General features: G+C 31.7%; 1 protein-coding gene across 1 annotated transcript in view; it reads left to right on the top strand.

Moving 5' to 3' along the window:
• Positions 1–16,835, top strand: part of LOC134718401 (uncharacterized) — a 58,699-nt gene that overhangs the window by 27,257 nt on the left and 14,607 nt on the right. The window contains exons 6-10 of the mRNA XM_063580901.1: positions 4,770–4,876; positions 6,273–6,726; positions 8,554–9,326; positions 11,045–11,075; positions 12,476–12,747. Coding sequence (XP_063436971.1) covers positions 4,770–4,876; positions 6,273–6,726; positions 8,554–9,326; positions 11,045–11,075; positions 12,476–12,747 — 1,637 coding nt within the window. The remainder of the gene's footprint in view (positions 1–4,769; positions 4,877–6,272; positions 6,727–8,553; positions 9,327–11,044; positions 11,076–12,475; positions 12,748–16,835) is intronic.

Genomic DNA, 16,835 nt, shown 5'->3' with positions numbered 1-16,835 from the left:
TCCCTTTTTTTAAAATCTTTCATTATTTGTTTTATGGATGTTTTTGTTGTTGAAACAAAGTTTAGTCCTTTAGCAAGAACTAGTGTTTCTGGTTGTGATAATGTTTTAGAGGATAGGTTCAGCAAAAATTGTTTTGCAATTTTAAGCTTGATTTCTTTTTTATGTAGTTTTATTTTATTTTTAACGGCTTTGAATTTTTCAATGTTTTTTATACTTTTTCTTGTTTTTATTAAGTCTTCTATGTTTTCCCATGCTTTTCTTTTTGCATTGGTATTAATTTTATTTTGTAGTATTTCATATACTTAAATATGATTCTGTATCACTATTATCATTGGATGTAATTTCATAGAAATTGATCCAATATCCACCAATTTAGGTGCGAATCATATCTCTGGCCTTACATTGATACTGTGCTATATACACAATGTTTCGGGTTATTTCGGAAATGTTTTTATTCCATGGAAACCTTCATCAGAGACCACCCCTATTGTTTTTGTTTTGATTTGTTTATTTTTGATTTATTTTTGATTTTTAATTTGTTTCTTTTTTATTACTATTTTACTTTAATGTATTTCTTTATATTTTCTTTTAAATATAGGCCAGAGATATGATTCACACCTACATGGGTGGATATTGGATCAATTTCTATGAAATTAGGTGTGATCTGACCTTAACCTCATTTTCATTGGATTGAGTTTTATAGTATTTTTTTCTAATACTATATGTTATAGGTCAGCTATTTTTGGTGAATAGAAATATTTTATGATGTACATGTCAGTCTCTAGGTATCATCTGACCTTGACCTCATTTTCATGGATCATTGATCAATGTTTAGTTTTCAAGGTTAAGTTTGTTTCTTAAATACTATAAGCAATAGTTCAACTATATTTAATGCATAGATTGAATGAACGGTGTACATGTCTGCCTGGCATGGTTCATCTGACCTTGACCTCCTTTGTATGGTTCATTGGTCAATGTTTAGTTTTCTTGGTCATATCTATAAATTAACTGTTTACAAAACTTTTGAAGTTTTGAAATACTAAGTCTTTTCTACCCAGGAATAGAATACCTTAGCTGTATTTGGCAAAACTTTTAGGAATTTTAGTCCTAAATGCTTTTCAACTTCCTACTTTATTTAGACTTTTTAACATTTTTGGATTCTAGCGTCACTGATGAGTCTTTTGTAGACGGAACGCGGTCTGGCGTAAATACAAAACTTAATAAAAGTATCTATGATGATTTTATTTAAGTCTGTTTCTTAGAAACTATAAGCAATAGGTCAACTACATTTAGTGTATTGAATGATTGTTAGGTCTACATGTATTTCTGTTTACTTTATCTGACCTTGACCTCATTTTCTTGGATCATGCTAAGTTTATGTGATAGTTGTAGTAAAACTTTATATTTCAGACTGTCAACATAATATAAATGGTTAGTAAAGAAGGCGAGATATTTCAGTGTGTGCACTATTGTTGTTATTCCTTAAATCTATTTTTGTTAAAACTTCGTATTAAATAGCAGCAAAACAAATGGTATCCTTAATTGTGTCAAAATATGTTTATTTGTTGTAAAATTAAGTTTAGCAATGTATTGTCAAATTCACAATTAATGGCCTAGTCATTAAGCAATGTTAAAAAAAAATGTTTTCCTATAGAGATTCTTATTGTTTTAAATGAGTAAACCACAAAACATATATAATGTTAGAATGTTTACATACTGATTTCTCAAAATATCTACCCACAGACTAAAAATAGTAGTTTTGATGAGGAGGATTTATCACGTTGGTATTTTGAAGGTGTTGCTTTGCTTGAACTAAAACTAAACACATTTATAAAGACAAAACATAGCATTTGATATATTGTAGTTTGTCTGTCCATCCATTATCATTTCAGATAAAAAATAAAATATTTTTTTAATCAGTTCTTACTTTAACGCACGTTTTAATTGAAGGAATAAAGCTTCTTTTTATACGACCGCAAAAATTGAAAAAAATTTTGTCGTATATTGGTATCACGTTGGCGTCGTCGTCGTCGTAGTCCGAAGACATTTGGTTTTCGCACTATAACTTCAGTTTTAGTAAATAGAAATCTATGAAATTTTGACACAAGGTTTATGACCACAAAAGGAAAGTTGGGATTGATTGTGGGAGTGTTGGTTTCAACAGTAAAGGAATTAGTGGCCAAAAAGGGGCCCAAATAAGCATTTATATGGTTTTCGCACCATAACTTTAGTATAAGTAAATAGAAATTTATGAAATTTAAACACAATTGTTATATACAATGTATATTCACTTTTACTACCAACTGATAAATAAAAACAATCTTTACCATTCATTGATAACAATGGATAACAAGCACTTTTCTTAGATTTTAATATTCTATGATGTATTTAAATGAGTAGTTATTGTTGCAAACTCCATTAAAAATTTTAATTGAGATCAGTTTTGGAATAAGGGAAAGGGGGTGTATGTGAAAAAAAAATTGGGGGGGGGGGGGGGTTCAATTTTTTCATAAATAAAAAGAAAATTTCTTCAAACACTTTTTTGAGAGGATTAATATTCAACAGCATAGTTTAAAATTGCTCAAAGGCAAAAAAAGATTTTAAGTTCGTTAGACCACATTCATTCTGTGTCAGAATCCTATGCTGTGTCAACTATTTAACCACAATCCAAATTTAGAGCTGAATCCAGCTTGAATGATGTGTCCATACTTGCCCCAACCGTTCAGGGTTCAAGCTCTGCGGTCGTATAAAGCTGCGCCCTGCGGAGCATCTGGTTGATTTATATTATTTTCAAATAATGCAATTCCAGAGTTACAGAACTTTGTTCACTACATACTTTAGTATGATTGAATCTGTATTAAAGGACATGCATCGTTAGAAACCCACTTATCAACATCTCCATTTATTGCATTAAGTAAAACTTTTCTATGTAATGCAACCTTCTTAGAACTGATTGAAATTATTCCGGAAAAATAAGATTTTTTTTAGCTTTCAGTTTTGACTTCTTAAAAAAACTAATTTTGAAAATAAATCTTAGGAAATGTGGTCTACTTTTTAACAATACTACCTGGCTTTAAATGTCTGTTGTACAGTCCGGGGACACAGTCATCATCCTTTGATTTTCCTTCTCTACAAATATAGTCCCTCATGTGACAATGTATAACTTGCAATTTTTTTTTCTTACACCATCGAGATTTATTTCCTTATATTTTATCCCTAAAAAAGTAAATACAGTTGGAATTACTTGTCAAATTGGGACATGAATTTGCATACAACCGCACACATTTGTTGGGATCATATAATACTATTATGTCGTCGCCCGTCGACACATTTACGAGTTTGACTGTCCCTTTGGTATCTTTCGTCCCTCTTTTAGTTTTGAGACAATAAATTTAGTTTTAAGTGAATGTATCACTATGAAATTTTACAATTATATTCAATATTACAAAAGGAAGGATGATTTGGGGTTTATAGTACCAACAGTTTAGGATATAGGGGCCAAAAAGGGACCAACAAACAAGCATGTTTGTAGTTTCAGGAGAATAACTTGTGTGACAGTGTACGGATCGATGTGGCATTGTACCACAAGGTTCCATATCACAAAGGGATTGAGTTTGGTGGTAATTGCTCAAATCATGCAGGAATTAGCTGCAAAAAAGGGGGACAAAAACAAGCAATGTTTGTAGTTTCAAGACAATAAGGGAAGGCTGGGATTGAGTTTGGGGGTATTTTTTTTTCCCCTAATTTTTTTAAGGGTTCATATCTATTTTTATTTCAAAAAAATTTGAAAATTTTTAAGAATAGATTTTCAAGGTCTTTTACCGCAATTATTTTGTGTCAGAAACCTATATTTATTTCAAAAATTTGAACTCAATCGAAATTCAGACAGCATCAAGCTTAAAGAGGTCCTAATTTGCCTCAACTGTTCACGGTTCGACCTCTGCGGTCGTATTAGACTGCGCTCAGTAAGCATTTAATTTGGTAATGTAGGGATTTTGTCCATTTTGAAAAGGCCAATAATTAGTATATCTGAGGCTGTTACACTGAATTATAGACCCTCTTAACCTTAAATTGTCCACATATTGAGTTAGAGCTGGTGGATATTTCTATAATTTATCATAATTTGTCCCAAAAGTGGTACATTATACTATATGAATCTTTTTTGGATAGAGCAGGTGTGATTTTTTTAATTTGCATTTTTTTGTTTAAAAGAAATGCACCACGGAATAACTGTGTTCTCGGCCATAAATGATAATTAAAAAAAAACCAAGACAGCGATTAGAACAAACACACAATCCAAGGGCTATTCCATAAAATCTTGCACAGGACCGCAACTTGAAATTGCCATTATTTTAGTGGTGTGAAATATTAGTTTGTATACGTTTTAATTGTATGCAGGCCTAAAGCATTGTTACCTTGTAATGTGCCTTCCTTTAACTATCCTGTGTTAATGAAATAGTCTGAAGAACAAATACAACAATTTAGAATGAACATATGTTCTGAAGCAGTTGTCACTTTTTGACAGAGAATCCAATTTAAAGGAAGACTATTACCATGCAGCTGTTTAAATATTAGGTTGATAAAGTATTAATACTTTATCAACCTCATTTATTTAAACAGCAATTCAGCCAGTTTTTTTTTTAAATAAGGGGTTAATAAGACAAAAGACAATGAGATTGTAAAAGTGTAGTATCACAAATATGAAAAATGCAGAATGTATATACTTGTTTATACTTTTTTTTATGACAGATTTTGATTTTATTTTGTAGTATTCTTGCAGTATTGGGTCAATTCCATCCTGACCTATTGTAAGGTTGTATATGCAGGCATTCCAAAGATTTTGTTTGTTGCCACTCACAAAGACAAAGTACCATTGGTGAGTGATCTTATGTTAGAAATATAGTAGTTAGTCATTGCCATTTAAAACACTTGAATAATGTGTAAAAACTGCTTACATAATGATAATATGCCGATATGTCTTAACTTGACCAAACTTCGTGTAAAGCTACACTTTTGAAAGAACAAGATCCTAATTGATTGTTGGGTAATAGACTTAAGATCAGAGTACAGGGCCTATAACTAGAGTAGACTATATGAAGAACCACTTATAGATAAGAAAATCATATTTGGTTTGCGTTTGTATTAATATTCAAAAGTAAAATCACAAAAATGCTGAACTCAGAGGAAAATTTGGAAAGTCCATAATCACATGGCAAAATCAAAAAACAAAACGCATCAAAAACGAATGGACAAGAACTGTCATATTCCTGACTTGGTACAGACATTTTCAAATGTAGAAGATTTTCATGAAGATTCTTTGCCGTGTCACTCTCGGTCATGGTCTTTTCACTTTAAACAATTGCTCAGTTTAAATTGTTAAAGTTTGTATTTTCTTGGCCGTGTCACTCTCGGGCATAGTCTATTGACTTTAAACAATTGCTCAGTTTAAATGTTAAAGTTTGAATTTTCTTAGCTGTGTCACTCTCGGGCATGGTCTATTGACTTTAAACAATTGCTCAGTTATAATGTTAAAATTTGTTTTTTCTTTGCTGTGTCGCTCTCGGGCATTGTCTATTGACTATAACAATTGCTCAGTTTGATTGTTAAAGTTGTATTTAAGTCAGTTTTATTTCAACAAATATTTTGACAAAGTGAAAGTTTAGCATTTAGTGGTACTGCACAAGATATACGTCTTAACTGTATTTTCAGTGATGTAAGTCCCCAAAATATTTGAAATTCCAAAACGTAATACAAATGTTGATGAGTTGATGAAATCAAAAATCTGGACAGGGAATGCATGAGGACGATTCATGCTTTGTTTTAAAATAATTATAATTTTTATCAACAAAAAATTGAACTATAACAATATCCATATGTTCATGCAAATACCCTCTTGACCTGTTTTAGATGTATTGCCAACTTATTAAATGTGACTTATTTGTTTACTTATGTTTCTATACTAGGTAGGTAATTAAAAGTGAATTACCAAACACAAATATAAATAGCTAGTGTTTCCTTCAAAAGACCCTTTTCATTTTATTCCCCTTGGAATGTAAGATTTAACAACTGATAACAGTTTCAGTCTGTTATCTTTGAAAGTATAAGATCTAGGTTAAAAGTGTAAAATTGACCTATAAGAGAAGATGTATGTCATTTGAAAATTTGAGATTGTAGTACGTGTTGGAATATTACATCATTGAAGATGCATATAAATCACCAGGTGTGCGATGCAGTATCAATGTATTATTTTGTCAACTTTTTATGTTTAACAGGAGAATATTGCGACCAGACGTGAGGAGCTTTACAGAGGAATTGAGGAATTGTTTAAAGACCACGAGGGAAAACATCATCTGGTCCTTAGACCTCTAATATTTGTCAATGCCAAAGATCAAGCCGACCCAGAAATAGAAGTTCTGAAGAAAACAATAACAGAACTAACATTCGACCACCCATGCTGGGGTGAAAGGATGCCGAATGCATGTGTTCCACTGGAGCTTGAGATCGCTGAACTAGTGGCAGAAGGAAAGCAAATAATGTCTTTGGCTGAAGTTAAAGAATTAAATGCTATCAGCGAGGTGTCTGTCCTGTCTCCTGAGCAGTTGACCGATTTTCTACATTATCAACATTCTCTAGGGAAAATTGTCTATTTTGACACACCACAGCTAAGAGATAATGTTATCATCAGTCCCCTTCTTATGGTGGAAGTTATGAGATCTTTTATTACTGGTGTGTAAATATTTTTCATTGAGTAATAATTAAATTGCTGGTAAAAAACATACCAAAATATTGTTTACCAGCCAATAATAGCACTAGGGACTGTTAAATGGTGCCCTTAACTAATCTTTAAGTTGGTTTTTCAGAACTTTTTATTATACAATTAGTAAAAAATTATAAATTTTAGTATTCACAGTTTCAATACTTGTTAAATTATAGCTAATTATTTTTTATGCTGTGAAACTTTGGAGAGAATAACAGTTTTAACTTATGTTTTGTAAAATCATAATGGAAAATTATGATAAAAAAACATTTTTTTTAAACTGAAACTGAAACGTAATAGCTTAAAAGGTATAGGTATAACTATAAAACTTCATGGTTTATAAGGCCAGACTTTTTTTATTATCTGTTTAACGAGAAAATTTGTAAAAAAATAGGGTCGAGGGGACGAAATAAAAAAAAATAAAAGTGCAAAATTGGTCCAGTCGACACTAAAAATAAAAATAAAACCAATCTAAGTGACTTTTTTTTTTTTTAAGAATTTATCAAAATACAAGAACAATGGAAGAAAACAGACCTCTAGATTGTGAGCTGGGCTACTAAAATTTTGATAAAATTTAGTTCATCATTTAGGAATAATTTGGTCTGGGCTTGAGTTTCCTAAGTTTTATTCCGGTGTAGGGTGCAAACGTGTACTGTAGGACGGGGAGGACAGGGGTAAGGGAGACAGGGAGAAAGGGGGTAGGAGAAAGGAGAAAGAGGGTGAGAGAAAGGAGAAAGAAGGTAGGAGAAAGGAGAGGAAGGCTGGGAGAAAGGAGAAAAAATTGAAGAAAGGAGAAAAAATAAAATATCTCCTTTTAAAAAATGATCTAATATTTCAAGAAAAAATATCAAAAGGAGATGTTTTATTTCCATGGGAGAAAGGAGAACTGGGGTAGGAGAAAGGAGAAATGGGGTGGGAGAAGGGAGAAGGGTACCCCCCTGTCCTCCCCCTCCTGTAGGGTGCGAAAGTGAAAGGGGGTGAACGTGAATAAAAAAAGTGGTTTTTCAAATGATTTGGTCCCATCCATACACAAAATTCAAAAAGCATTATTGATTTTAATTGATATCTTTGATACTATTTAAATATGCATACTACGATACTACTTCAAAGGAAAAATATAAACCCAAACTCTTCCAAAACGTTGACCGGCATGTCAGGTTCAACATCTGCCTCGTTGGTTATAATGCGGCTGATGCCAACATCTTCCGGTAACTCATTGGACAACGTGACCCCGATTGCCTCATCTCTATTACACTTAACAAATTTGAGCGAACACGAACTTCTCTCTAGTGATCGGACTTAAAGTTTAATGTAAAAAAACGGTCCCTTCCCGGAAGTCGCAGTTTTGTTTGACCATGCGACAAGAGATAAATTAATAATCGCAGACCCGAACTCGTACTTTTTTTTTTTTTTGAGGATTTCGTTACAGTCGGCGGAAAAAATAAAAATAAAAGTAGGAAGCACTACTTTTATTTTTATTCTGAAATCGGACAATGTGGAGTCGGCGGATCTCGTTAAACAGATAATAAAAAAAGTCTGGCCTAAATATAGAATAAATTTTATTTAAAGTGTAACATTTTTCCACAATGAGAAACGATTCAATTTTGATCATCAAATGCCTTGATTAAGGAAAGATAATTTGTTCTAAAATAGAACATGTTATAGAATTATTAAGATAAGATTATTTTCCTGTGCTGATCAAGGTGAGCAACATAGCTTCCATAGATACATTTTAATATAAGTATATTTTTGACTTTAATTTCAAGTCTTAAGATTGATTTTATTTCTTTTTATAGATGTTGAATTCTGGCCAAAAGAAGATAACACAAGAAAAACCTTCAAAAAGATGTCTGAAAATGGAATGATACAAAAACTAGACCTCTACCAGATTTGGGAGCAAGAAGAATTTTGTCAGATATTACTCTTTAAAGAGTACATATTTGATATGCTGATACACCTTGATATCGTATCTGAACAGCGTAGATATGATACAAAAACAGGAAGTCGGCTACCAGTAGAACACTTCTTTGTACCCTGTATGCTTACCCAAAGAAATGATACAGATTTCTTGACACAAGAATGTACACCAGAGAGGACACTTAGTTTGGCCTTTGTTTTCAAAGGAACCATCATACCTCCAGCCTTACCAAATCGTCTCATATGCGCATGTCTTAGTATGTGGACATTGAAGCAATACCGTGGAAGGAAACTTATGTTTTCTGGGTTTGTTGGGTTATCAGTTGATAAAGAGCATGATATTGTTGTTTGTGTAGAAGGTAACAAGATCTTACTGTACCTAATCCATAAACGCTCCAAGGGCCTGATAGTACCTGAGATAGCCACTAGTGTCAGAGAATGTTTGCATTTAACATTGGAGAGGATTTCAGAATTTTATCAGTCCACTGTCCACGAAAAAGTCCGCAGTCAACTACCATTTCACACTGAGTATTCCTGCTCAAGATTTATCTGTCACTTTCCAGAAGAAAGATTAGCTTTAAAAACTGATGAGTGTGTTTGTAAACATGGTGACGACATTACACTCAACTGGAAGGTTTGGAACCAGGAACAGGTTTGTATACTAGCATTGAATATACAAGTTATTTTGTAATCATTTAATTCCCCTACCACAATCATGACAATACAGAGATGTAGTTGAAGTTGACACTTTGTACACAAGTTCCCTATTATCTTTCTAATTCTAATGCCAAATTAGAGTTTTGACCCAAATTTCACTGAACACAGAAAATAACATGTGAAGAGACCACAAATGGAAAAGAAAATCTATAATTTTTGGGAAAGCAAACAATTAAAGTAAAATAAGTAAATTAACGATTGGCTAACTTGTATATAGATATAGGAAGATGTGGTGTGAGTGCCAATGAGACAACTCTCCATCCAAATAACAATTTAAAAATTAAACCATTATAGGTTAAAGTACGGCCTTCAACACGGAGCCTTGGCTCACACCGAACAACAAGCTATAAAGGGCCCCAAAATTACTAGTGTAAAACCATTCAAACGGGAAAACCAACGGTCTAATCTATATAAACAAAACGAGAAACGAGAAACACGTATATATTACATAAACAAACGACAACTACTGTACATCAGATTCCTGACTTAGGACAGGTGCAAACATTTGCAGCGGGATTAAACGTTTTAATGGGCCCAAACCTTCTCCCTTTTTCTGAAACAATAGCATAACATCACAACATATAAAAACATACGATAAAATATCAATTAGCAGACTTAACTCAATCAAAAAACGTATGATTACACAAAGAACGAATAAATTTGATCTGCGATATCTGAATACAAATGCACAGTTAATTAAATATTAGAGACAAACAGTCATGACCAAAAGGCTATCAAATAAATTCAAACACACTGAGAAATATTTAACCAATCAATGTTCACTTTAGAAAAAAAACGTTTTTTTATAATCTTGAAGTTTATACAAATGTTGTAAGAATAAGTGAAAAATTGAAGATATTACAAATAATCAAAGCTGGTATACAGCCAAGATCCATATAAATAAAAAATGACAAAAAAGCATTATAAACAGTATCAACAGGTCGAATTAACAAGAAAATATGATTGAGAGTACTCGCAGTTACTGACAGCTAGTTAAAAGCCAAAACCAATTAATAGTAAAAAATCATGCATCAGAGACTAAAATCGACTAAAACACATCACAGGGATTTAGTATTTTAACGTCATTAATAGTCAAAGAAGACATGACTTGTGCAATGCCAAAAATAAATGTATCGACAGGTAGTAGTATAGTGAAGAGCGACTTCTATAGAAATAAAAGTTAACGTGGCTGTGTCCCCTATACATCTCGCCTCAAAAGATAATGAAATTTAGTTATGTTTTAATTTGCTAATGACAAAATCAATATTAGTGCCAATGTGAACTATATTCAGAGATCTAATTACAATATTGGTACGATAACCCTTACTTATAAGTTTGTAATCCATTTAAATATATGTGTACAATTTGTTAAAAAGGTATGGTTCTTTTCGCTCAAAAGGAATTTTAAGACATAACTTACATTTCACGAGGGAGTTTACCTTATTGAGTTCATTTCAGCTCTCTGGTTAATCTGTTTGCAGTTAGCTAATAAGATATTTACAGAAAGATATGTCAATGTTAATCAATCGAATTTGGGTCATACTGTTAATAGTTCAAATTGTTGTGTTTAGTATATGCTTTGTTATAATTAGTGTCTGTGCAGTTTCTTGTAGATGTTGAATTTACAATTATATATTTGTTTTCCTTTAATAGAAACAAAAGCAGTGTGATCTGGATTGTACAGGTATAGTTATGTGTTTTGTATTTAACTTCGTGTTTTTTTATCGATAGAATAATACCAAAATAGTTAATAATGAATTGACATGAGCTCTCAGTGATTCCTTCCTTAACTGACTGAACTTATTAAACCACGAACAATGACGAAGGTATCAACCCCTACGATACCTTAGATGTATATGATATAACATATGAGAATTATTGGATTTAAATGCTCTTGGGTTTCGTAATAAACTTCTTTTACTATTTAATTCTTGATTTCATTAGACACTGAATTATTACAAGTTCGATTACCCATTCATAGGTCAGTTACATCTTTTCATTAAACAATGAGTTGGTTTTTTTATTACAAAAATAGGGGAATGATAGAAACAAAGTTCTTTTTTTTTCGTCATCAAAAATCGAATTTGTGAAGAACTTCCTGCTATGATCCCAAACAAAAATAAGATGACTCTAACTGCTCATATGATCTTAAAAAGAAATACACTGAAAATAACAAACATTCTGAAAATATACATTGAGACTATGCCCTCAGAGGCTAAATATGGCAAGGATTCAATAACACTTATATTTGAACAGACTATCGGATGTCCAATTGGTTCTTGTTATGCATCATTGGAAACTCATGGATGCATAATACATTAGAGGGAAATTGAATGAAATTTGTTTTCTCGTTAAAAAAAAGTCGTATATATGAACTAAGTATCTGCTTTAAATTAGAGACAATTGCTGATTACTGGGGTTGAACTTTTGGAAAATCTTTGTAGCTTAAAGTGAAACAATACCAAATGTCAAAAAAGAAAGAATTACCTACTGTGCTTACATAATCCACCAATCAGTTGTGCATAAACACAAGTCTTCTGTTGGTTTTTGTATCACAGACACATCATGCATTTCAACCAATTTCTAAAGGCGACTTAAACTTTGTAATTTGAGAAAGATTAATAGTACATGATCCAGGAATGTCAGAGAGATGTTCCATTAAATATCATGTGGAGCGGGCTAAATATACAGCGTTCTATTACAATTTGTGAAAAGTGTCGTTATTCAGTATAAATATAATATTTTCATCTACTTTCAGTTTATATCAAAACTCAGTTTTTATGAATAATGTAAATAAATTAGTCATATACTGAGAAGATCATTTGACTGCTAGATACAAATAATTGTCAACTTAACCAATTATCTATATTTGGGCTTCTCATCAAATTTTGTCAATATAATGCGGCTGTTAACAACTGTCAATTAAATGGGAGATTTATCTTGCTATAAAAACAAGTTTAACCATTTTCTTAGGAAATATGAAAATCTTCCTTGTATTAATATGTTATATGTTGTTAGAGCTGTATGTTGATGTAATGTGTGTGTAAAAATTTGTCATATATATTTGTTATATATTAAATAAAGGTTTGAGTGAAGATGCATTATCTCAGTTTCCTAACAACATAGAGTTACTTCGTCTGTCTGTTTATTGTGAGACACGCATGATACATGATTTAGCTATTCATCTTGACATGGAAGAAACAGAATGGAGTGATATGGTAGAGAATTACCCAAGAAATACACAAATGGTCAAGTTTTTAACACTTATTGATTTGAGAGAGAACAATGGAATACGTTTTGGAGATTTGGCCAAAGGCTTAATCGAAATGAAGATAACAACGCATACCTTATGTATGGTAAGCTATGTATGATACTGATAAATTACTCATTTTCTTCATGTCTTTTTCTTCTGTTTTTTTTTCTTACCCTCCAACTCGACCCTACATATCCAAGTCAATAAATAAGTGTGCTTTAAAACAATATATATCCGCTTTAGTACAATGTTTTTTTTTATTCAATGGCTGTTTGGGGGTAGGGATTTTTGTGTTTGGCTATAAACTAGTGTTGTCAACGGTTAACCGGTCGAACGACCGAATACGGAATACCAAAAACGCTAACCGGTTAACCGGACTTTTTTTCAATTTTAATAGTTTTGATATAAATTTGCATGGAAATCATTAAATTGTTATGTTTTATTTAAAAAATGTCATCGTAGTTATTTATTTGACAGATCAATTGTCCAGTATATTGATTGCTATTGTTGATCCTAAATACATAAAATTAATTAGAGCTTGGGGCAGGACCTTAAAGAAACATGATCGGTAAACATGTTTTTTTAACAATAACTTTAAATCAGAGATGCGATTAAATTTTACCAATTAGTTCATTATTTCGTTTTTGATCTAATATTGTGTAAACATCTAAATGTGTAAACTCAGTAGTGCAAGGTTTAGTCTTTCTTTAAACGAAATGCTGCCTTAAAAAGTGTGAAATGCAAACTAATGTTAATGTACTCAAGGTATACGTGATAGTACGAGTAACATGCTTAAAGAAACAAGCAAACACAGTAAAGAAACTGGTTGTATGTTGAGCTATAGTTATTAATTTCTGTGTCATTTTAGTCTCTTGTGGACAATTGTTTCATTGGGAATCATACCATATCTTCTTTTTTTTTATAATTAATTATTTCAAATTGAAACGCTCCACATTATTTTCGAAAAACAAGAGAAAATTAAACAATGATCGGTTTCAGAAAAATTCAATTCTACGGGATCAAGACGTTTTTTTTTAATATATTTTTCAATTTGAAGTTGGTACAAATGCTATAGTTGATACGGCGTATTTGTTTATCAAAAACCAAACTTCTCCTGGAATCCTCACAGACAAGCCTTATAATGCCAAAGGACAAACTTCAATTCTTTAATCGTAGTATTATGACTTGGATGAAAGGTTGTCAAATTGACACTTATACCACATCTTATAACTATGTGTACATGTATGGTACTATTGAAAAGGCTTTCAAACGACAACTTAAAACTACCGGTTAACCGGTTAATCGGTCGAACGATTATCCGAGTAACCGGTTGGGCAAAAGTGTACGATTTGACAACACTACTATAAACAAAACATATATCTATGTTAACAGTTGTATATATTACATAACAAATCTTCTTGCATATATAGTTATTCATGCAAATCTTCTTGCATATATAGTTATTCATAACAAATCTTCTTGCATATATAGTTATTCATGCAAATCTAGAAAATCAAAATCAGAAAAAGACAATTTTTGTTATTTGTAAATTAGTCCACTAAGGTAAATATCTGTTGTAAAATTAAAAACAAAAAGATTTATGGCATAACATCAAGGATCTACATGATTATTTTCTGCAGTATATGAAAATAAATGATTTTAGGTAATTGAAATAAGTACATTTTTTTATTAATTTTTACCTGTATTTGGGAATTTCCCAAACCAGGTTATTTCAGACAAGGTGCCATGTTCTTACAACAACTTGTCGGAACATGAGAAATAATAAATAGTTTGTGTTATATTCTCAAAATAGTTATTTTATATTTTATTTTCATTATTATATATGCAGTTTTCATTATTTATAGGTAACATGTTTCAGTAACTGAAAGTGATTTTCAAACCTTTCAAATATCCACTTGGTGTTTGTTAATACTTTGCAATTTTACTTCAACCAAACAGATTAACATTAAAACATTTTGTCAAAGATTTGTCAGTTGTTACGAAGAGAACAATGTGTTAGATTGTCTGAAGCTTTCTGATTATTAGTTGTAGTATGAAGCAGTTTTTGGGATACAATTGCTTTCAAGCAATCTGTAGACTTTTACCGTTGACTCATGCTACATTCCCTCGCGTCATTCGTTTTATTCTAAACAATCAGCAACATCTCAGATTCTTATGATTGTCTTGCTTTAAAAGGTAAAAACAAGCAAAAGGATTGAACATAAACAACTTTCCTGTAATGTTCTTCTCATAATCTTCATGTGTGATATTTCCCTTGACTTTTATGCGTGTTTTTAACAACACGGAAAATCAGAATTAAACAGTATTTGTATTTAGTGTTTTTATAAATTTAGAAACACGTCAGAGGGAATTCCCCAGTTTTGATAAATGCGAGAGTTCTCTGAATTCCAATAATTTTATTTCTGTCATAAGAACTGAAGTGGAGTATTTCTTATTTTACCTTTATGAAACTGATATTTGATACTGTACTCTCATTTGGAGAACCATTCATCATATCATTTAATAAACGTTCTTGTTCCAAATCGCAAGTCGCGGTTTGTTTATGTATTAATGCGCATGCCTATAGTTTTCCTGATTTCAAGGGGTATCAGATTGAGTGGTTGCTCTGGATTCCCCGCTTCATTGATTAATTTGAAACTCAGGGGATTCGTTCTATGTCTGTCTGCTATTGAGGGTTATTGTTGTTGCATAATTTTAAATCCTGCATAATTTAAATTAAAATAAATGAATTCCACATCGTAAAAGTTACATATAACACCCCTTCAGCCGATATGGAGTCTTCCATAATATCGTTTCGAGTTGTCTCCCTTCCGGAAGTATTTTGCGTCAAAATCAAAATACAATACGACTCGTCAAGAAAAATTTACTCGTTAGATGTAGATAAACGTCGTATTATATTAAGAACGATCCCAATTTAAACAGAGCAGTGTGTACGGAAAGGAGTCATGCCCTCTGACCCAAAAGGAACTTCAATATTTAAAGAATTAGAAACGGGGTTCCTCCTAGAATTAAGGTGATAAGATACGGAAGCAAGTTAACTCGTATCACGGTAACTCGTACCACAAAAGTTAACTTGTACCACTGGGAAATCGTACCATTCAGAACTTGAACAACTGTAAACTCAAACCATCAAAAATATATTAAAACATATGATGTTTTATGGGTTTTTGTTTGTAAACTTTATAAAAATAAAGTTGAATTACTTGAATTATACTGGATTTAAATGAAAACTTAGACAAAAGTAAAGAATGTTTTTTAAGCATTATTGTGTAACAGATTGGAAAGCTGAGCTTTCTTTTCTGGGCGTGTAGTGGCTAGTACTTCTACCAGAATTCGTTCGTAGGATACACCCGTTGTATTTGTTCAATGGCTATTAACTTTAACAAAACTGATTCAAATAACTACTTCGTTTATTTGACAAAAATAACAATAGTATATCAAGTAAATCAATTTAACAATAGTAAATCAATCCAACAAAAATAAATGAACACAAATTCCTAACAATTGTAAAGTTTCTCAAAAATATAAAGTAAACCTTAATCTAAATGGAAATAATACTTCGCCTTGTGTACTTTAACTAACATAAAATGAACACTGTACCTTAAAATGAGTGACAAGGTCACTATCTGGAACGTTTCCTAAGTAAGCCTGGTGGAAACTATTTTAGTTCCGTAGGTAAGAGAAATGACCTGTCGAGGTCGGCTCAAGCTGCAACTGCCTTATTACTAAAAACTCGCCCTATTTATACTAATGAGAACAAAAGAAAATAGACCTTGACTGACAACATCGATGTCAATACGGGTAAAACTCGAGAGTTACGAGTAAATTTTGTAAATAAGTATTTTACTGGTCAAAACTGAACACTGTCTAAAAAGGACATAAAATGGCTATGGGTCAACTACTTCCGGTTTGCAACGTGCATATCATAGATGAAATTCAACATAAATATATGCTTAACTAAAGTTTCCCAATGAAAATAAGTAAGTGCATTCTTTTTATCTCAAAGGAAAGAACATACATGTATATTTTTACTAATAAATTCAATCTAGAAACGTGACTAAAATTCAACTCTACTACAATTGTTTAAACTGATCTTTCAAACTAGAACTTAATCCAGAGGAAAGTTAAAACATTGCTTTAACTGTACCTTAAATTGAATATATATATATC

Source organism: Mytilus trossulus, chromosome 5 (genome assembly GCF_036588685.1).
Source record: "Mytilus trossulus isolate FHL-02 chromosome 5, PNRI_Mtr1.1.1.hap1, whole genome shotgun sequence".
In the NCBI taxonomy this organism is placed as follows: Eukaryota; Metazoa; Mollusca; class Bivalvia; order Mytilida; family Mytilidae; genus Mytilus; species Mytilus trossulus.
The sequence above is the reverse complement of the archived record's forward strand: the minus strand, read 5'-3'. Positions and strand labels throughout refer to the sequence as shown.